The 23,233-nt window shown below is 43.4% G+C and overlaps 1 protein-coding gene across 8 annotated transcripts in view; it reads right to left on the bottom strand.

The window, feature by feature from the left end:
• AGPAT4 (1-acylglycerol-3-phosphate O-acyltransferase 4) overlaps window positions 1-21,635 on the bottom strand; it is a 79,966-nt gene extending 58,331 nt beyond the window's left edge. For 3 of the 8 annotated variants that reach the window (XM_040598223.1, XM_040598229.1, XM_040598230.1), the window contains exons 1-2: window positions 21,525-21,635; window positions 6,258-6,488 (exon numbers count right to left, since the gene is read on the bottom strand). In XM_040598223.1, coding sequence (XP_040454157.1) covers window positions 6,258-6,435 — 178 coding nt within the window. In that variant the 5' untranslated portion in view covers window positions 6,436-6,488; window positions 21,525-21,635. Of the gene's footprint in view, window positions 1-6,257; window positions 6,489-21,524 lie in introns of those variants that run through there. The other 5 variants (XM_040598227.1, XM_040598225.1, XM_040598228.1 and 2 more) reach the window with 3 other exon arrangements.
• Window positions 21,636-23,233: the final 1,598 nt, after the last annotated feature.

The following is a 23,233-nucleotide window of genomic DNA, read 5'->3' as shown; positions in this document are numbered from 1 at the left end:
ACTGACGTGCTTTCTGGAGAGCTACAATCCAGAGAGCTATTTGCAAGACTGCTGACTACTAGTATGTTTTGGGCAAACAAAAAACAAAACCTTGAAGTCATAAAATTTAGATACATGACCCGCTTAAAATTGGAGTGTAGTTTTGCCCTACATTAATGGATATTTTTTTTAACACTAAAAGGCAATCTAGCTTTAGAAGCTAACAATAAACTGCTACAGAGTTCATAACTTATACACTATTTTTAAATCAGAGCAATACTCCTGCTGCCCTTTGATGGCTTCAGTAAATCAGAGACTACTTTCTCAGATATTACTGTCCTTGCTAGCAACAAAAGGTGAGATCGCTCCTGTCAGTTTGCTCATTTTTCACTAGAACTTTTTTTATGATGCAGTGTTAAGCATGTTACTACGTTACTTCTAAGGAAGGGAAGACAGAGCAAGTCTGAAAATTAAACATTACCAATATGATGACACATACATAAACTCTCCTCTCTGCTCCAAGTATATTTTTGTATTTAACAAAATCTGTGACACACAATATGCCCTTATGAATTTTATTTTTGAAAGCAAAAGAATCAGAAGATTCAATTATATTCATCATTCTAACAAAAGTACATTTTAAAGACTGCTAATCATCAGCCTTATTGTACACAGCTCAATGATCAACACTAACGTCTGGAACTTACAAGCAGGGCAACCCCCCAGTTTGACATGCAAACCCCTACTTCAGATTTGCAGTGAACATGGGAGGAAACCTAAGACATACAGAAAAGAGGTATGGCAATCTTTTGTCTAAAGATACCCAAGGTACTCTAAGTGCTGAGAATAAAACTGCCATGGAGCTCAATGCAGGCTGCAACAAACACCTCACTGCCCAGGTAGGTACTTGGGTACCTCCCTACTCAGATCTCCATGCTACCATAACTATCCTGCCCTCAGCCGCAGAGCTGATCTAGGTTAAAAATAACACAGGCATTTCCCCAGTACACTCAATTTCTACAGACATCCACATGGTGTGGCTTGGGAGAAAACAAGAAGGCTAAAGTGATGTTCTAGCTCCTCAAAGGTTCAAATCAACATTTTCTCTTTATACGACTATCAAATCTGGCCTCTGGTTTTCCCTCATTTGCAGTAAACTTTTCATAGTCTTTACCCATGGCTTCATATGTATGTGGTCTGTAGAACCAAGATAACAAAGGCATATATGAACAAGTAACACTTGAGAACAAGTCATTTTGCAGAGACTGCTTTGAACAACATTGCAAACAAGCTAAGAAAGCAGTCCCAAGTGCCTTTGCTACATCTACATTGACAAACGTAATTCAGTTTGCTTTGTAAAATAAAACACTACGGGATTATATTAAGGGCACTGTGGCATACTTTGAATAGTGGGAGACTGCTTCCTCTGCAGTGTAAGAAGGTGGTAGAGGTAAATGGAGGAAGAAAAAGGCCCAGCCTCGCCAGGGCCCTCATGCTCCCCACCTCTTCCCACCTACTCAACTGCACCAGAGGACAGAATTCTCTTCTCTGCCCCAGCACCACCCTGGTATGAACAACAAGCAAAACAGCCATGGACTCCTCCAAACTCCAGGTGGGCAGTGGGTTGCATGCAGGCAAACAAAATAACCTTGAGGATTAACATGGGCCTGATACTACCTGTGGAGTCTTACTTGGATGCCCCGTTCTCACATTGGAAAACCTATAGCTGTACATGGAAGAAATCAACTTTACTGCCTCCTAACAGCCAGCCAAGATGACGAACTGGAAGCAGGTCTCCATTTCTTCTGATTTTGTTTCTAGAAAGCTCAGTCCTAGGAAGAATTGGTTTGCATCTTGTTTTTTGCTGCAGTCAGTGAGCAGGTATCAAGGTGCCTCTTCCCATGCAAAGAAAAGCCTTCCCCTCAGAGGGATTTACGAACTGCAGCCCACATAGTGTAACTTTACCCAGAGGTGTAATAACACCCCTTTCATAGCACAAAGACAGGTATTAGTACTACTATAATTTATTTATGAAGGCAGATTAGAAGCTAAGTCAATTGCTTTTAAAGCCCTTATGCACCTGCCCACAGAACTGTGCCATTGTTGGCAGATCTTTTGTTTATGCAAACTTCACCTTGTGCAAAGAGTCAGTGGGAGGCCAGTTTGCCACTCACCCTGAGAGCACAAGGTGGATCTTGGCACAAGGAGGTGGCAAGAGGACAAGTTATCAACCTCTGCACTACTCACAGGCAAGTACCTTCCTGAGTAAATACACCCAGCACCACTAAAGAAGTCATTTGTCCTGTATGTGTGCACCCTATTCTCATAGTCTTGGCACATGACAGAGTTCTATCCACCCCAGACAGCCCACAGGAGCTCTGCTCTGCTCACCCTGAGGTAGCACTGCACTGGCCTACCAAGCACAAACAGGTTCAGTTCCCACTGCCCCAGCAGGCTATGCAGCCATGTGCACACACAGCACTAATACCCAAGACAACCTGTTCCCCCTCTGTTAGGCCAACTTTACAAGCTAGCACAGAAAAGCCCTGTGTACCCTTTGTGGTGGTTTGCTGTCCTCAGGTAAGGGGGAAGAGGAAGGTTTATTCCCACCTCTTCCAATTCAGGCATAAATGGCATCCATGAGAACTGTGATGTATTCCACACTAAGTGCTTCCTTCCTTGGCATACATCTTAGCTCTCGGTCTTTTGGAAAGAAAGACTGAGGACAAGATGTCCCTGAATTATTAAAAAATAAAAAATAAGATAGATTGATTGCCCAGCCTTTGTTCTAAAGCCAACTTTCAAGCACACTTACTTTTAACATTTTTATTGGTACCACCTCGTTGAGGTTTGCAGTGTTCAATTTCCTTATTAGAGGTGCACTCTGTGGAGTTCAGTATTAGGGAGAGTTCATCAGGGTTTTCATTTTACAAAAGAGGGATTAACAGGCAGTTGAATGAGTCAGGAAATATATACTTGGAGCCAGATAATATTTTCTTAAAGTTAGAGGCCCAGTGGCTTTGGGTTTCTGTTTTGTTTGCTTGTTTTGTTTTGTTTCTTTAAACTTAAAACACAACCGAGGGTGCGTAACACTTACTAGTCTTTTAGCTCATTTCAAGACCAACACAGAGAGAAACCTGTTCTTTTCAAGTTGAATGTCCACTCTCTGCAACTAACACTCTTCAGTAAAGGTCAAGACATACAGAGCAAGGAGGACTAGACCTAACCATTACCTTGTAAATATTTGCTACCATAATGGATCAAACAGGAAGAGTTTATTCATATAGCAGCCTGCCAGTGCCTAAAGAGGGCCTACCAGAAAGCTGGAGAGGGCTTTTCACAGGGGCATGTAGCAATAGGACAAGGGGTAATGGCATTAAACTAAAAGACGGTAGATTTAGATCAGATATTAGGAAGAAGTTCTTCACTGTGAGGGTGGTGAGGCGCTGGAACAGGTTGCCCAGAGAAGCTGTGGATGCCCCATCCCTGGAATTGTTCAGGGCCAGGCTGGATGGGGCTCTGAGCAACCTGGTCTAGTGGGAGGTGTCCTGTCCATGGCATGGGGGATGGAACTAGATGATCTTAAAGGTCGCTTCCAACCCAAACCATTCTATGATGGTAAAACATATGATGGTACCTTGGAGATATAAAAGCAACCTAAACTGCAAAATCTGGTGAATGGCTAACACATCCTTTGGGGAGCAGGAGACCCAAGCTGAACAAGGCTCCCAATCTTCAATTAAAGAACATTTACCCAATCCAAATTTCATAAAAAGCTATGACAGAAAAACCAGCAGTTTATGATAATCAGTATTTTTTCATTCACAACACCATCATTAGAAAGTTCTCCCCAATACTAATATATAGCCACTGGGATAATAAATTACAGCTGCTCAAAGAAATGTGATACTTGTCACCATTGCAAAGCACATGCCTCTACGTTCTCCAGGTTTCACTGTCTCAAACTGTAGGCTGTTTCCGTGACTTTGATCACACCCATACAGATCCAACTTAAGTCATCAGTCAGCACACCAATGGCCTGCAAAGGCCATTACCTTACACATACACTACTAGAAAAACATATGCATTTTGATTAATTGGTCTACTGCATTCTTCAGTTCTTCCAAACACTTTTTTTAATTAACTATCATTTTAGCTTTTTCAAATATCACTCAGATCAAAGTGACTCATATCAAATGCTAGCTTGCTCTGTTGTAAAGCTAAAATAATTGTCTTTAACAAAGAGCTACTTTGTTCTGAGCATGATTGGGCAAAAACCCCACAACACAAACTTTTCCAGTGGCATCAACACTGAAGACTAGATCAGCAACGCTGAGTACAAAGCCATCCGCCCAACCAAGGACGAGCATGCAGTATTACTTGCTTTTACACAGAGATTGGTCCCCAGCATCGACGAAACTAGATTGAGGGCAGCTAAAGGATTCAGTCTGGAGACTCTGCAGTAGCTGATGTCTCTGCATGAAGTATCCAAGAGGAAGAATGGGGCAGAAGACACTGCATGTACAATATTAATAAAATACCTATATATACCTTTATACAGCTGTCCAGTATCTTCTACACTCCATGGCTTCAACACTATGCTACTAGAGAAAAGGTAAAAATCCAGCCATATTCATGCCGGTATTCATACATACAAATGAATAGTACTTGCAAACTCATTACTTAGGGACATACACACGGACAGCAAAAATGAAATCTTTCAGTGGGAACGTCCTCTCTTTATTCCAAGCACCCTCAATTTATTTGGGCCTATACATGCTGACTCAGCTTTAACATTTAAGTCAAAAGTATGTTTAAAAAAATGCTCTGAATAGTTGCCCATCAGAGTCACTTATGAGGGAGAAATAATCCCTAGCGGCCTCCAGTTTGACGCATGTGGTAGATTTTTATCTCAAGCAGTTTATAAGCAGTTATTATGAATGCTAACAATGCTTCTTCCCCGTTTCAGGTTCCTAGTAGCAGAACAGGTGACCTGAAGGATACCATTTTGTTGCATTTCTACAGCACCATTTTTAAACACTGTGTTGGAGGGCTGTTTTCAGTGTTACGAAACTCTTCATAACACACTCAGCAGTGACAATGACATCACACTTGAATCATTTTTAGGGAGCCTTAAAAGGCATCCACTTTGCAACAGTTTCATTTTTAGAAAGTACTTTTCAGTTTCAGAAAGGCCCAGGGAAATCTCTCAAGAAGGTGGACACATGTAACAGCACGTTCCCAGCTACTGAACGCTGGCACATTACCATATTTTTAAACAGCTTCTGTGGAGAATGCTCTCTACTGTAAGTTGAGAGCAATTATATGGAAGTCAGAAGTTGCACTGCTATAAATCAGTACTGAAACTGCAGTCATAACTCTTTAAAAACAAATATATAAGCAGACTGATAATATCAAGAAAACTACACATGCTCTTACAATCCACTGTTGACAGGTAGAGATTCTACCGACCTCCTACTAACAAAGGAGAATTGGATGGATACAGGTCTCATTCATTCCACTGGAATTACCTGTTTAGTCCAGTGTCAGTGAACTGTCAAGTCTCCCAGCTGTTACACAATTCTGGTCTTTCTACAAGTAATATCCTGAGCTTATGTTCCCATCCCACCCAGAAAATAAAAAAAAAAAAAGCAACTGCTGCTTCTTTCAATGCTTACAGCCTACCTGCTATATTCTACATTGTAACTACATGCATATACTGAATACATACAGATGCAGCTTAAGGTCTGAAATGCCTGTTCAAAGAGACAGGAGTTTACAACTGGCTTAAGAAAGACACAAATGGAATCAAAGATTTTTCCTTTTTTTACTGTTACTTCCCAGTCCTGAACAATATTCACACATGAAACAGTTGAACCAAGATCATAAGCAAAATCACGCATGATAAGAAGACTGAAAGCATTATTGGAAGTGACTTTTTAACACTGTTAAGCTTACAGATAACACATCTCAGCAAGTGCAGTTATTATTTGGTCAATATTTCTCATTTGGCTTAATGGAACATGATGGCTAGCCAAACAACAGAGGCAGTCTTTCTTTAAAATCCTGAGTCAAGTAAGCATCCTGATATAAGAGCAACACATTTCAGCAGAACAGGACATTTCAACGAAGCATACACCTCTTCACACAAAGGCAAGTGCTGTAGGAAGCAGTAATGGCCTTTATATAGGTTACTTTGAAATCTGTTTCAGAACTTTCCTACCAATTCCTTCAAGACAAAATATGAAAATACTTTTAAAAACAAAATGAAATCTTACGGCTTGATATGCAGTAAGCCAGCCTGCAGTTGATCCTCCTGAACAGTTGCTTGTTGATTGGCCAAAGTATAAGTGTAAAGAGTTGAATGAAGTTAATGATCAGTCCTGACACTATAAATATGTAGCAGATCAGAAGATGGCAAATGAATTGAGACTTCAGAAAGCCAACGATGTCCATGATTTGCTGACAAAGCAAGAGGGTACCTTCAGACCCAATATTCAGAAGACAACCTGCAAAACCAAATAGTATCAGTGGTTACAGAGTGCATTTATTTCTATAAACAAACTGTTAATATACACTTCCCATTTTACACTTGAATACACTAAAATGAAAGTTAATTCTATTGTATAAAAAGGCCTGATGGCAATAGTTGCAAAAGTAAGTACGGAAAGAGAATACTACATCTCTGAATTAATTTACATTTGGCTTTGGAGACTTTTACTTTTCAGTCGTAATTCTGCAAAACCGAAGAGCATATGACTGCATCCCATAGACTGCAGTACTCCTCTTTCAGGTCTTTCTTGATAAAATATGAGAAAATAATGCACTTATATTCTGATTTGAATTCTCTGTACTTCATAAGACATATACTGTGGCTTCTGATATCTTCAAGAGCTGCTCCAAAGTAAACACGAGCTTTGTTAGAAGTTGTGTCCTCTTCTACAGGTTATGCCACATGCTCCCCAACCAAGAAAAAGCAGCAGCCCCTTAATTTTAGCATTATTGTCTTGTTCCCTTGAAACAGTCAAATACCGGTTGATTTTGACAAGAGAATAAAAGCTTGGCTATGCACAATACATACAGTTTGTTCAACTATTCCTTGACACCATAATTCTGTCAGTTATACTCCATAAGCCCAGAAAGGAAACATCAATAACAGTACTAACTCATGACCCAGCAGTGTTTCCAGAAGAAAAAAAAAATATTAAAAAAATCAAGTCTTAGGTTATTTAAGAAACGTTTGTATAATTTTGGAAAGGACCAGTCCAACCCTAGGAGCTGAGCATTCAGAGGAAGTGTACTCTGTCAAGTATTCTGGCCTACAAATACCATACTGACGTCCCCTCAACATCACTACCACCAACACTAGTCTCGTGCAGGTGGTCTCATACAAAGATGTGACCTCTCAGTAAACAACAGCCCAGTTTTCTCAATACAGTCAAGCAGGAGATGCTGCCATCCTGTTCCATTCCTCCGCTGTTTCTCTCTCTGAGGAAGACCTGAGACAGTACTTCTGAATGTGCCAGTCACAGGCAGTAACAAAACAGCAGCTCTCACCATCCCAGTGAATTAACTGATGAAAAAAATCTTTATGCCCATCTTTTGAGTTTATATGAGACCCTATTATGTGACACAATGAGTCTAGATCAGCGTCCTGAAACATCTGTTTTACTGCCCTTGCTGACTCTGCTTACCGTAGCAAAGCACACAAACAAGAACTGCGGCAAAGCCATAGGAAATTATTTTAGCCAGGTATTCAACTGCAAGGAAGATGAAGAAAAACTTAAGAACAAGAAACTGTGTTGTTGTTTAATTTATATAAAGAGTTGATGGCAGTCCCAAGCCTATTATTAGCAGGCAAAATGTGCCCTTTGTGTATCACAGACTGTTCTCTTTATCTTGCTGTACTATTCAGTACCAAAGCAGACACCATCTGTATGTAGCCCAGAATGGCAGCACAGGCCTCTGTTCATTGTAGTAACTACTGTCATGATGCTTGCAAAAAGCTTTTCCAGCTTTAACCAACCATTCTGTTAAAGACACGTTTCTGAGGGTGGCAGATAATTTATTAGCATGGGCTTTGACCAAATGCTTTGGTTTTGTTGGCCAAGTAGAATGAGAAATGTTGTCTAGTAGGAACCATTGCAGTGGTTCGTGTCCCAGGCCCTCCACCACACACTCTGAAGATAGAGCCAAACACTTAAAAAAAGTTTTAAAAAAGCAAACCCAGGTTTTGAGTAAGTTTACAGTGAAAGATACAAGATGTCACTTCCCTAAGTCAGACTTCACCAAGTAGCAGGATTAGATCACTTCTTTAAAACAACTGGAATGGAAGCAACCAGTTAGTTCAAAGTGGATGGTTTAAAAGACTGCGCAGTGCCCAAAACCCTGATGACTGGGTTTATCTTAGGGTCCTTGGCTAAAACTGATCAAAAGGGTTTTTGTGCTAGCTGGCCTGTTTAATTCCATCCCACAGGATCACTCTAATCTAATATAATTCCCAGAGATCAGTAAGGGACAGGATAAAAAAAATAATAATGCATAAAATAAGATTAAAGCACAGTCTACTTGCAATGGAGATCTGAAAATTCAGTATTTGATATAATAAACAGAAATCTACAATAGTAAGCCGTTGATCAACAGGCTCTCTGACAAGGAAGAATTACCAGAAGTTTAGCCCACCCATTCCTTGGGTTTTTTTTCATTGTAATAGTAGTCAAACTGTGTTAAAAATGTTATGTTAATGTGAATCATTTACTTCATACCAGGTCTTTAAAACAAAACTTCACAGTTTTAAAATAAACAAAAATGAGATGACTCTGATAAAGTATAATTACTATCTTCCAATTTTACGAAGCTGCAATGCAATGTTTGAAAGTAATTTATTCCTCACTTTCATACCTCAGTCATCAAATTTCAATTCTGTAAAACTTCTAAGATATGTTTTAAAGGCAGAGTAAAATCTACTTAAGCAATACCACTGAAATGCACCTAACCTAACTTGCTTGTAAAGAGGAACAAGAAATTAAGAGTCACTGGTTAAAAATTGCTTTTCAGAAAAGTAGGGAGACGAGATTAATTTTGTCTTCTGATTAAATGCAAGCTGTTTTCCCTAAAAAATCTGCAACCCAAGCACTGTATGCAGAATGCTAGCTAAGTGTTCTGTTTCTCAGGCATAAGCTCATTCTTAGAACATTTTTTTTAATATGACACTTTTCAGATCTTTTCATTACCCAAACTCCAAGAAATGTCGTTTATTATTGGTACAAGCAACAAAAATGTGAAAATTTATTTTCAAGACTCAATTCTGAGCTTATGAAAGAGGTCTAGAAATTTGCTTTTTAAGAGTTCATAGGAACTTCTTCCACTTGCTCGCTCTCTTATTAAAGTTCCTCATGGGTAACATCAACATAACACCAGTTTAAGTGATAAAAGAAGCAGGTCTTTAATTCTTAATCCATGATGCTGGTTTAATAAATTACACTGATTTCCTTATAGATAATGTCTGAAAATTACAGCAATCTTTTGAAAACAAAAGGGCCAATCGATGCATTTTCTCAGAAGCTATTAAGATCGGAGAGCTGCCAAGAAGCTCTCTTCTATCCAACACCCCTTAAAAAAAATCAGGAAAAATCAGCCAGCCAGAGCATCGAGAACAGATAAGGACATTCTCCTTTGGATATAAAACAAAAGATTCAAACCTCAAATGTCTGTCTTGGGAAAAAGTCAACAAGCATCTATTCATGTGACTAAGAGATCACAGGATCAGGTTTAAAAGCAAACTCCACCACTATTCATTCTACCTCTTTTCCTTCCAAGTTTCATTCTTCAGCAAGATCCACTATGTTTTCTACTACAACTAATCTCAGCATCTCCTTCTGCTTAGAACAGCTGACCAGGAGGGCACAGAAGTGATACGGCAAGGTGAACACCTCCCTTCCAACAGAGGATGCTGCCAATTAACAATCCTATTTTGTACTTCAAAGTCTGTAAGAGTTTTGAGACTACAACTAGTGATCTTGTAAAGAACACTACTGTTTGCACTTTTACAGAAAGCACAAGAATGAAGCAAAAACTGTCGCCCACCTTGTCCAAAGTTTAGATAGTAAGCAGAGTCCTTGGCATGTGGAAAGCAACACAGTACCTACCTGACAGCACCTAGACTAAGCTAATATCTTTCATACTTACAAATAGAGACAAGACAACACTATACCTGTTGGTTTGGCTTTTTTTTTTTCAGAATAGCATGTTTCAAGCCTACGCCAAAGTTTTCACTTATGTCTGCTCTTTGATAAAGTCCTTAAATACTTTGCTGCAAGTTAAGAACAACCAAGTATATAATGACAATGCCCATTCTTGCATTTTCTCATCTAAACCAGATTCTTGGATGGACAAGTTAGAGTAAGACTATGAAAATATGCTCAGGTCAGCTTACAGTACTTTCAGTAATGCCCCTAAGTGAATTTCAGTTGGTATGAGAACAGCACAGATAGCAGCACTGTATTTCATATCAGAGTCCATTTTAATAGTGCTTCTGTACACAAAATACATATGCAAGGCAAGTCACGGGAAACTTTTCTCTTTGCCAGTGAGCACCAAAAGTTAGCAAAAATGAGGTTGTGTCCATGTATGTATTCACCTTCAAGGAAAACATATCTGTAGATGCCAAACAAAAAAAACCCCAACAAACCAACCCAAACAAACAAACAAAAAAACCCAGCACAAACCCAAGTCTGGAGGAAGAATTACCCATCTATTTGCTTCATGCTTAACTAGGGTTTGAATCACTTCCCACCTTCCCCAAAGGCAACTACTAGAGAGTTACCTCCAGCATTGGGTTTACATGGCAAGGTTTTGATGGGGGGGGATGTGCTGCAGGGATGACTTCTGTGAGAAGGCACCAGGAACTGTCCCCTCACGTCAGAGAAAGCCAGTTCCAGCCAGCTCCAGAAGGGACCTCACTGCTGGCCAAAGCTGAACCCATCAGCGACACTGGTGGCACCTCTATGATAACATTCTTAAGAAAGGGTAAAAAATGCTGCACAGCAGCTGGGAGTGAGAATTGAGAAAAACATGAGAAAAATGTGAGAGAAACAGCCAAGGTCAGTGAAGGAGGGGGAGGATGTGCTCCAGGTGCCAGAGCAAATATTCTCCTGCAGCTTGTGGCAAAGACCCTGGTGAAGCAGATTTTCCCACCGCAGCTCACTGAGGACCATGGTGAAGCACATATCCACCCTGCAGCCCGTGGAGGACCCCACGATGCAGCAGGTGTCCTGAAGGAAGCTGCAGCCCATACAGGGGAGCCCGCTCAGGAGCAGGAACTGCAGCCTGTAGGGAACCCAGGCCAGAGCAGCCTGCTCCTGAAGGACCCTACCCTGTGGGAGAGGCCCCAGCAGGAGGAGCAGGGGAACAGGGCAAGGAAGGAGCAGCAGAGAACGGCCACAGACTGACTGCAAGCCCTATTCCCCATACCCCAGCGCTGCTCAGGGTCCAAAGAGGTGGGGAGGTAGAAGAGTCAGGAGTCAAGCTGAGCCTGGAAAGGCAGGGCTTGTGTGGAAGGTAGTTTTAGTTTTGTCTCTGTTTTGCATTGCCCTACTCTTTTATCAATTGGCAATAAATTAATCTTCCCTAAGTGGAGTCTGTTTTGTCCATGATAGTAACTGGTGAGTGATCTCCTGTCCTTATATCAAGCCATGGGGTTTTTCATCTTATTTCTTCCTCCGTCCAGCTGAGGAAGGAGAGGGAGCAAGGGAGAGGTTTGATGTGCACCTGGCAGCCAGTCAAGGTCAAGCCACCACACCTCCCCAGAAAAAACACAAATCAGGGAAGAATTTGAGATTATCTTCAGTCCTTCCCACAAAGTTAAGGGAATTTAAGAATGTTTACAGGTTTTCCTGAGGAGTCATGCATTCCTAACTGCATATTTTGTAACAGACACCACTACAAAGGAAGGATCAGTCAGTCTGGCTGTTTCAAAGGCTGAAGAATGAATAGCCTCTACCAGCACATTTTATGATTTCTACTTTATAGACTTGCTATAAAACTGAATTTTTATTTACTTTCTATTTAGCAGAGAGATAATTAGCATAACAGAGTATAAACAGAGGAAATGAAAGTAATCCAGGTTTTTTTTAAAATGGCTACCATATCATAATGCTTTCCTGTTCCCCTTCTGTATTTTCTTCTGGCTGTGATCTAATATAGAGCAAGACAGCTATGTGAACTCTGCACGCCTACCAGGACACAAGTTCTCGGTGTGTGCAAACTCTCTGCTGGTAAAATGTACAGCACAACTGCTGTTAGCCCTGACAGCCTCAGTGCTTGTCCCCTTACCACATAGAAAGAAAAGTGTTTATACGGTGAGGCAGGGCGTATGACTCCAGCCTGGGACATGGCAAGGAGTGGGAAAGATGAAGAGTCAGTGCCCAAGTTCTGGTGAGAAGTTCAGTCTTGCTTCTTCTTCCAGAAGCATGAAATAGGAAGGAGGGAGCTGAACAAGGAGCCATAGGAAATTGGTATTAAATATAAGGCAATACAGAACTCCTTGGAGGCACAGTGTTTAGGGACTGCAGGGCTTGATGATGAGGGAGGCATTTATTGGAAGAGAGTAAACCCCTTAGAGTTAAGCGCTTCTGTTCCAAGCTCCTTGACAGATCCTCAAAAAATACGTCAGGTGAAGTACAGCAGTTTTCTCGGGTGCAGAACATTAAGTTCACAGAAACAGCAGTCAAAGGCAAGTTGCTTCTTTCAGCATGCCAAGCATTGTTCTTCAACCATATCCCACACAAGTTTCTGTATTTTAACACATTTATATATATATATATGTGTGTGTGTGTGTGTGTGTATTTCTCCAAAGCACAATTATCTGCAAATTGCTTGGGAAAAATAAGAGAGCTGCACTAAGATATTTAAGGCCTGGAGGAGTCTTATCAGAGTTCAGCCCTGGAGTTCAGGTCTGCAGACTACAGAGTCCCTTGTTTCCTCTTTTACTTTACCTGGGACAATTAACCTAACAAGTTACTTGTGATGCCAAGGGCAACGTCATACACAAGTCAAATTTAGGGACTGAGCAAGGAAGCAGGACTGCACAGCAAACAAAAATTTACAAGGAAGTATACTGAGAATCTAAGCAGGATGTGGGCTACACTGTCACACAAATATAAGCAACCTGAATAGTTCCTCAAAAATAACCAGGGTAAACAACAGCAAAGAGTCTAGGACAAGCAACTATATCATGTGCTTAGAGCCAATTTAATATTTGCTCTTATAGGCAACATTAAGTGCTTAGTCAAAGGTAACCTGGCCCACACATTACTGTCACCTGGTACCATCTGTAAAAAACACACACACCCAAAAAATGTGTTTCTACAAAGTCAGTTCACTGAATGATCTGACTTGCTGCAAAAGTACAGGTGGCTTACCAGATAACAGAATCTGAAAGACTGCAACAAACTAAACCTTCTCAAATATAAATAATGTAGGTTCGTACATAGGTAGGGATGCTTTTGTGTTTATGATATATGAAGCTGTGTACAGAACAGTCATGGACCATTTGAGGCAACTGCACACTTGAGGTACAGAGAGCAGAGTCTGTCTAGTTAAGCTATTGGTCCTCAGTGCATGGCCTGTGCGAAATCTCTCAATGGTGAGATCCTCACCATCACTCCTGCACGGGAAATTAACACATTAAAAATGAGACAACAGGGACAGCACAGCAGGGTGTTGCCGTCGGCATTGTGGTATTTATCCAGCATCAAGGGTGCACAGCACCATGGTTGACCACCTCTGCACTGGACATTTCAGAAACAGATCCAACACAAGAGTAGCTACTAACTTCTCCAGTAGTTATTACAAAAACATTTATTTCAGACAAGCCCAAAGAAATGGAGGGGAGGGAGGAAGGCAGAAACCAGATTCTTCAGGAGCAGGTATAAACCCAGGGTTGCTGGGGGTTTTGGGTTTGTTTGGGTTTTTTTTTTCTTTTCCTTTCTTCTAAATTGTGCTGGGAGTCCAAACATGCTCTTGGTAAGAGAGAAGCTTTGGAAAGGAGGTCTCTCCTATGAAGACTCATGGTTTGTGCTTGCCAAACCCTGATCGCTCATCTTGCTTTAAAGAACTGTAAATTACATTCACGGCAACACAAAGGGTCAGTAAAAGGTACAGGAACTGGCCTATACCCTCAAAGAAAATACTTCTCCCACATCTAAACCAGCTTTACATGTGAGGCAACAAGGAAACATGGATCACATGTTCAGTTCAAAGCTTTAAATATTTAATCTCCTATTCTTACCCACAATGAGTTAGTTACAAAGTTAGACTACAAAAGTATCGCCTCCTAACAACTCTGGTTTTGCAACAGACAGCTTTCCACACCACTGACACAGGTAAGCGGTTGTATCTAGGCAGATGTTTCACATCCACGCAGCAGGCTTAGAAGCATAAGTTAGTCCATCTCTGTATGCAAAATCAAGTCCTTTAAGGATAGGATTATGGAATTTTGTCCATTTTCCTGAATTTATCTATCCTCTCTCACATGGAAATATACAACCATTTAGAAGATGCTAGTGAAGTAAGCTTGGCAAGATCTGTCTTGCTGCCATCTTACACATGGGGAACTTGGAACAACATTCTTTGAGAGCTTGTGACAGTCACATGACAAATCCATCTCCAGAACCTGCATTTCCCAGGCTCCAGCTTTCAACAAACAAAATGGTACTTTTCATCCTCCTCGATTTGCCTTCTTGCCCATGCTCAAGTTTCCCTTGCAACAGCTTCTAACAGGCCACATGTAGAGAGCAGAAAGGGAACAGACTTCCCCCAGGGACCTTCAGTGGCAGCAGATGAGACAACAGGTATAAATTCAGGTGGTTCAAACCAGACATGTGTGCTGATGAACTCTACTTTGCCTTACTTTCTCCATTCCTTAAGAAATGAAAACCAAGTATTCAGCAACTTGGATGACTTTATACTACAAACTAGAAGCTACAGCTTCAGCACCAAACCAACAGTATTGCGTGCACATGCACACAAACATACAACTCTCATTATTCCTGCCCATGAAGGAATTAAAGGTATTGCTAGATGCTTCAAGGACAACAGTCAAAAGACAAAAATCATCGCACTGGGAAAAGGATAATATCCTTTCCTCAGCATGCTTCCATAAAATGACCTCTTATATTTTCTGGAATTGTGACTTACATTTTTTTAATTCTGGGAAGTCTCTTTAAGCCTTTTCCTAGAAGTCTGATTCCTAACTTGTGCGGCTTTTTTGTTTTGTTTATTTAAGCAAGCCAGAAAAATGCAATTAATGAATAATAAAGCATTTGTGGCAGCAAAAAATCTTATAAAACCAAAAGACCTGGAAAGTGGCAGAAATAGGGCATAAATCACTGAGCTGAGAAAAACACCACGGTGGCAGTATCACTGATTTACAAGTGGGACTTCCATCACCAGACTGTGGGCTAGTAAGTTTTCTACTGCCGCACCACCCACCCCCCCCACCCCAAGCCAGTATAAATACTTCTGCCATAGTCTCTCTCTCCAAGAGCAGCACGGCCTCCTGGAGACAGCCACGTTCTCCCACTTGGCAGATCTGAGCCCTGCTGACAATGCTGCCACAGATGCAACAGGCACATGGGACAGACCACATCCTCCATGCTTCAGAATCAGAGGGATATGAGGGAACAGTGCTGTCCTCATCTGAGAGGGGATCCAAAAGTTTCCAGTACAAATCACAAGATGCTGTTAACAGTGCTGGAAACGAAAAGTGCTATACACCTGACTACAACTCCAAGTGAGCTGCTAGGTTTTTTTCCATCTTCCACAACAGTAGACTGCCTCCTTCAGCCAAGTCATTTGCATATTTTTAATTAATATGAAAAAAATCATTAGTATGCTTTCTGAATACTACCAAAGTGTTAAAAAGATTCATAAGGGGTTTCTTTAACCTCTAAGTATTAATGTAATTTGGATGTATTCTATCATATGACACTGAAAAGTATGAAGCAGCTGAATTTCTCCTTTATGAAAATCACATCCCAAAATTGGAAATGACAACGTACACAAAAGATGTAGCCACACCAAGACAGGGATACACAGGACATAAATATTTATTTGTTAAAGTATTTTCCAATGCTTCTTTCTGAAGAATGGATGTGGCAGAGAAGCTTCCAGATTTATTAGTCAAAGAAAACCACCTCCTGCCTTAAAGAGGTAACACCCAATACTTAGAAAAACATGTGCCTTACAGCTGAGATGTGGTTGGCATGGTTCCAAAAAATAAGATGCCAGCTTCAGTGAAAGGCTCAGTTGCACCCACACAAAAACACAGACATCCAGGTGCCAGGTAAAATTCCAAACAAACATGGTGCCTGCTTTACCCACATTTCAGCAGTCTCATTCCACACCAGTTTTCACTCATCTCTACCTCTAAGACACCAGTGTTCAGAATCTTTTGCTACACCATGAACTCAAAATACTTCCTGCTTCCTCCTCCTCCCTGATCATCAATCCCCTAACAGCCTGATTTAATCTGAGAACTTCACAGAATAAATGCCTTTATCACCGGCACTGGATTTATCAAGTCCAATAATAAAGGGAGGTCTGGACCAGATTCAAGTACTGTTGAAGCCAAAAGAAATCTCTCAACAAGTTTCAGTAGTCCTTGTTTGGAAAACATTATCCCTCAAAAACAGCCAACCAAATGTGATATAACTAATCAGTGAACTGTATTTTCAGCACTTAATACCAGAGCTAGTCAAAACCACCTTAAACTTTTAACAAAAATATTCACAAACAGTGCCTGATCCAACAGAATTTACCTTACCGGATGGCAAATGTGCAGACATTACGATTCCTAAACATGCTGGTAAGAATCCAGTAATATTTTTATAAATTTTCACTAAATTAAGCATCAGGTACATCAACACCTACCTAGATTTTCTGTAACTCAGCATAACTTCAGGTGCCTAAAGCCTTTTAAAAGCCTGGGTCTGAGCATTTGTCCTGCTAACTTCAAATCTGAGACAGTTTTACAAGGCTTAAATTCAGAACAAAGCTTTTCTCTGTCTTCATCTTGGGTGAAATGCAGTATTTATGCATAGTCTCAGAGGCACAGGCATGTAAAAACTAAACATGACACGCTGAAGGCTCAACGAACTTGGGAACAGCACTTTCCTAGTTATCTTTCTGCTTAATTATAACCCTATTATGCCTCTACCACTATTGGGCAACAGGAACGGACAGTTTCTTTCAGTTACTTTGTTCCTCCAGATGCTTGTTTTACATTTGTTGGTTGTGGGAAGACAGTGGTATCGCTCCAGCCTACCATCTGCACATTTGGCAACACTGATGCTACTGCATTGTTTTATGGTAATTTTCACTAATACCAGATTGGGGGCGGAGTGGGGTGGGAAAGGGATATGTAAATATCTGTGCAAGTTTTGGTACTGTCTAAACATATCCTTAGAACCATAAAATCAACTAAAGTCTTGTTAAGCCCTGACAAACCACCTGTAACTTCAATCATTTATGAGGTTTTCCCCCTTCAAGTGCAGATGTAGGCTGCTGCAGACAGAATGCTTCCAGACCTTCCTAAAGTGCAAAGCAGCACCTGTACTAATGGTGTTCTCCAAAGTGCTGCAAAACATGGTAAGAGGCAAACTATGATGTGTGAGGACAGGGATAATATGGTGATGCGGGAGAAATAGGACACAGTTTAACTTTCATATAGTTGTTACCGCTTGAAACGGATCAAATAGTGTGCCATTCCTACACATAGACTTCCCCCAAGTATGTTCTTTCCCTGCCTTTAACAGCAGGTTTTAAGTGAGATCTTCACCTTTTCCTGATAGGTGAAAAAACACGCATAATCTAAAAACTGAATCTGCACAGAGAAACCTTTTCATTCACCTGGATCCTGCTGGAAAAATGTGATTGAAATTTCCTTTTAATCTAACCAACAAAGTTAAATCTGGTGCATGTCAGAATTTTTTCTGATGTTAATAAACAGTCACACGTACAAGTGAAATCAGCGTGCTTGTCTGCCTGCAGCTCCTAACCTTCGGGCAAGTAAACCCTCTCACAGTGACCTCTACCTCAGACTTCTTTCCAGCCTAGACCTGGTTAATTGTCTTTCCCTGTTCCAGTTATTTATGCTACAGCAGAAACCTCCAGCGAGGCCAGCCCTTCTGCAAGCAGCAGAAAATTACTTCAGTGTTAAGCTCTTCGTGGCAAAACACAGCAAGACAGACAGAAGGGCTGAAGGTGAAAACAGAGGCATAGAAGTAAAAAGGCTTTAAGTTCAAAATGAAGAGCAGACCTCTAGCAGGACCTTAATCCAGCATCTCCCATCTCTGGGCTCACTTCAGTTAGACCGCTCTGCCCAGTTCCAAACACATGGTTTATATACCTTTTCAGGAAAACCATTACAGCCAACATATTTTTCTCACATTACCAAAGAGGGGTCTTTACAGCATCTTCATCCTTACCACAACACACAGTTACTCTCATTCACTTCCATTTCCTCTTTCCCTGACCTTACCTTGAACCTGCCACATCTCCAGTCTGAGGCATTGGAGGAGGACAGGGGAACAGCAGAAAAACGAAGTGAGTCAGCAGTTTCCGAGCAGCACATAAGCATTAGTCAGAGGTGATCAGGGTACTCATGACACAATCAGATGTGAATGAGCTTAAGACCACCAAACAACAGATTGGAAGGCAAACCTTCCAAATGCCTTAAACCAAATTGGGCTGGCAAAACCATCCTACAGACAAAAGCACTTGGGGAAGAAACACATACTCAGCTGCTGCGTACCAGTGCTGAAACACAAAGCATACAGGGTACTGCTCTCAGTCACATTTCTAGTTTCCTTGCATAAAAGCCCACTGCACTCAGTACAGCTAAATCAAACACCTGAGGAGACAGTTGCCTTGACTCACACAGTGTTTTCCCTAATGAGGGAGGCCCACACCTGCAAAAGCTTTCGCTAACTAAAGCACATGCACAGTGCACTACAGTGTGTTGCTGCCCTCTTGTTCATCTGCTCCCTTATCAGGACATACCAACAGCAGTAGTAGCGATGCAATTAGTTAGGAAAGGGTTCTTCTACATCATGCAGTGCATATTCGACTTTAGACTTAGAACTTGTATTAGTAATTTGGTCTTAAGGGCCAAAAGTGCACATTTGCGACACAAGAATATCTTGCTGACCTCAGCACAGCTGTGACAGTGTCTTCCTACATCGAAGAGATTTCAAAGGGCATTATTCCATCTTCACCTTCCAGCAATAACATCAGGTTACACAACAGAAAGCAATAAACCACCCCTTTTCAGTAGGGCAGAGCACAGTCATAGGGTTCTCATCCATCACCTGCTAAAGAATCCTTTTCCTACAGAGCTCTTTTCTGTTATGGTACAGTGAGTACAATAAACTGTAAGTGAAGTACAACCATTACTCCAGGAAAGGATGCCTCATTCCAGAGAGAAGATGAACACTGTTCAATGACTCTGGATTTTGGCTGGACGCAAGACTTACTGAAGAAACAATCTCCCCACCAAACTGATACCTACTGGGTTTCAGGAAACACAATTAATTACCTTACTCTGGGCACAGTTCTCGGTTCTATGACTCTGGGCAAGTGCTAACATCTCTGTGCAGTTTTCCGCCTCCTAAAATACAATACTTACAGCTTCTTGTGAAGCACTTACTAAAAATCTGTTACAAGTGCTTACCAACAACACAACCAAACTTTGCTTAAGAGCAACCTTTACCTATCAGCAGCTTCCAATACTTTCTCTGTTCATTGCAGACTTTCAGATGTATCCTTCCACATGAATCCTGGCTCTCCGTCTTTCATAAAACACAGATTCATTTTTAAATACAACTTATTCAGGCATTATTATGCAAAACACTAATAGGAAAGAGCAAAGCTATGCATAATACTTACACAAATTCCTAAAATGAACCAAGACACTTTAATCCATAGTATTTGGAAAAACACAGCATTAGATCAGATACACAGCTCAAGAAAGGTGCTGGTCAGGAAATGACAGCAAACACGCAGTCAGTCTTTAAACAGAGGTAGCCATGGCACACAGTAAACAGACCTCTGTATGCCTACAGTAATCTTATCATTCACATGAGAACTTAGAGAAAGAAGACTGCAAATTTCAGCTTAAGTTGTTCCACGTCAGTTTCTCCACTCCACCAGCTTCTAATTCTTTCACAACACACTCTTAGTGTGACTTGATTATCAGTACAAGCTGAGGCTACAATTGCCTGGTACAACTTCCTGAGCTGGACGCATCACTGTTTTTAAAGAAAAGCCTGGGAGATTATTATTATTATTATTATTGGTTTTAGTTTCTTGCATACTTCCACCTCTTGTTAAGTATTTCAGTTTTCATTTAGCAGCAAGGTTGGTCTTTCCCACACAAGCACCTGTGTAAGGTACATCATTCTTAGATGTTTGCACATGGTCTCGAAACACTTGCAACTCTGAGAAGCACATAACAAAGAACAAGAGCAGAAGCCTCCGTGTGACGTTGTTCAGACTCCTTCCTCGGTTGTCTTTGCAGCCATACGAGTGAGTGCTCACTTGTTGAAATAAAAGCTACAAAAGACTACTTCGGGTTTAAACAATAGCTCCCTGGGAGTTTTCCCTGCACCACGGTATCAGCCGACAGACCTGGTCTGTTCGTGGCCATTATTTTATTCGGCTGAAAAGTCTTTTATGAAGAACCACAGCCAGATGGGAGGCAGTGCTCCTACAGCACGTGAACACAGCAGCAGGGAAGCGGACGGCCCCTCTCCCCGCCTAACCACCGCTCCCGCTGCCTCGGCTCACCCACTTCCAGGTACCAGGGGGAAAACAGCGCCAGGACCGCTGACTGTGCACTCGCACGCCCCCCCCGCCCCCCGCCATCGCGGCTCGCCGCGCTCCCGCCAAGAACGGCCTTCGGGGAGCAGGCAGCGAACGGGCGAGCGCACCCGCCCGTTTCCACGGCAACCGCCCTACCCCCCCCCCCCCCCCCCCGCCGCCGCCGCCTGAGGGGAAGCCCGAAAGGAAAGTGAAGGGGCCGCCGCGCCCGGCCGGCAGCGCCCCGCGCCCGCCAGCGGAGGGGGCCCGGCGGGGCAGGGCCGCCGCAGCTCGGCTGTTTCCACGGAAACCCCGGCGAGGGCAGCGCTCGCCCCGTAAAGGGGCCCACGGGCGGCAGGAAAATTCTCGGCGGCCACGGGAGAAACGGCGCGGCGGGGCCGGGCGGCGGCGCTGGGTGGGGGGGAGGAGAAAGACCCGGCCCGGTGGCGAATATATCGGGGAACTTGTGCCCGCAGCCCGCCTCCCGCCGCGCCGCCCCCCGCCTCGCTCGCACACCCCGCCGGCGCCGCCGGCCCCTCGCCTTGCAGCCACGGCACACCGGCAGGCGGCTGCTTCGGGGAGGGTCTGGTGTGGGGCTGCTTTTTCCCGAACGGGCACCAAGCCAGCTGGAGGAGAGCAGCCCCACACCTGAGGAGCTCGCTGGCCGCCAGGGGAAGAGCACGTACCTGGCGCCGCCGGGCCTTGGCATGCGTGCCGCGCTGAGGCGCCGGGAGCGGGCGGGCGGCGGGGCGGCAGCCGAGCCGCACCAACTGCCACTAGTTTGCACGCGCCGGGAGGCGGCCGGCTCGGGCGGGGCCGCCAGGCTCCACCCGCCGGGCGGCTCCAGGAAGAAAAGGGCGCCCCTCGCCTTCCTTGCCCGCCATGTCACTTCCTCCCGGGGCGGCGGGATGGGGCGACACCTCCCCGCACCGGCATCGCTTGCCCTTCGGGGCGTCTGCCCGGGGGAGGCCGGAGGGGAGCGGGGGGGCTCTGCCGCCGAGGAGCGCGGGGGGGCGGCCGGCCCTGAGGCGGGGGGGCGGAGGCGGCCCAGGGGAAGGGGCGCAGGGCAGCCCCCGTCCCCTGAGGGCTGCCGGTGACCGGGCTGACTCCTCGTCGTCCCTTACAGGGGCAAACACGGGGTAACGCTGGAGGAGGCAGACTGGGCTGTGCCCGCACGGGAGCCCTCCCGGCGGGCAGGCTGCAAGCTGTCGCAGGCTGAAGGGCACCTGTGAGTATCTGCCACTTCGAGTAGAAACTGGGGAACAGAAGACCAGCTCCGTGGCCTGAGTACCGTGGAGAAAAAAAAATACATGCAGGTGGCAGTCATCCAAGCACCGACTACACCAACACACCACATTCACTCTGTGAAAATGCAAACATTTGCTGTCAGGCTTTGAATGGAGTGAAAAAGCAGCTTTCCCCAAATAGAGAACAGCAAGAACAGAGTCTATTCAACACCCAAAGCACTGGGAGGTGATAATGCCTGGGGTGAGGCGTCACTGGGTCTGCAGAGTGTGGGGCTGCACCAGGGCTGGGCTGAGCTGGCTGGAGCAGAGCCCCTGATCCAGAACAGCTAGCATTACTGTTTACCCTCAATGTAAATTATTTTTTATAATTACTTGAAGGAAACACTGAACTATGGAAGCGGTAATGTGCATTACACAGGGGCAGAAGGTGGATATAAGACTAGTCACCGGAGGACATTCTTCAGGGAGCAATAGGGAAGTGTTCTCACAGAGATACCACATTTAGGAAGGACAAAAAACAACAGCTCCCTCAGAGAGCAGCAAGAGCAAGGCTGCTGCTGAAGCCTAGAGCAGAGGGTGACCACAGTGCAGGTAGTATCCTTACCAGCCAGAGCACTGCCCCACAATATCTGAACAGAACACCCACAGCACAGTGCAGCACCCATTGACAGTCCTAGACAAGATGAAGCAGTGAATCAGGTGTAGAGTTTGTACAGGGAATCCAGTCAGGAGCAGCAGGAGATAGGGCTACAACATGGATCCATCCAGGAAACAAGGCAGGAGACCAAACTGAAAACACATCTATCTGCTAGATAGCTTAGGCAGGTACTAAAGGCTCAGACCTGAGCTTAAATGAAGGCCTTGGTCCATTGGCAGAGTGTGTAAGTGGAGGTCCCAGGTGAGGCTGGTCAGGGCCATTAAGACCTAGCAGTACCACCTGGGCCCTAACAGATTCCTGCTGGTAGGGTGGGTGAGTGTACTCTTCAGGAGTTGAGGCTTTAGCAACCTTCCTCCTATTTGGTCACGACAGAGTTGAATCCAGCTCACTGGCATTCTCAAGCCAGTGGTCTAACTGCTGAACTGTTATATGGGAAGACATTGATAAAGCATATTTCTCCTGCCATACTTTAAAAGACTGGTCACAGCCA

Source organism: Falco naumanni, chromosome 6 (assembly GCF_017639655.2).
Source record: "Falco naumanni isolate bFalNau1 chromosome 6, bFalNau1.pat, whole genome shotgun sequence".
Taxonomy (NCBI): Eukaryota; Metazoa; Chordata; class Aves; order Falconiformes; family Falconidae; genus Falco; species Falco naumanni.
Note: the sequence above shows the minus strand (reverse complement) of the source record. Positions and strands in the feature narration are given on the sequence as shown.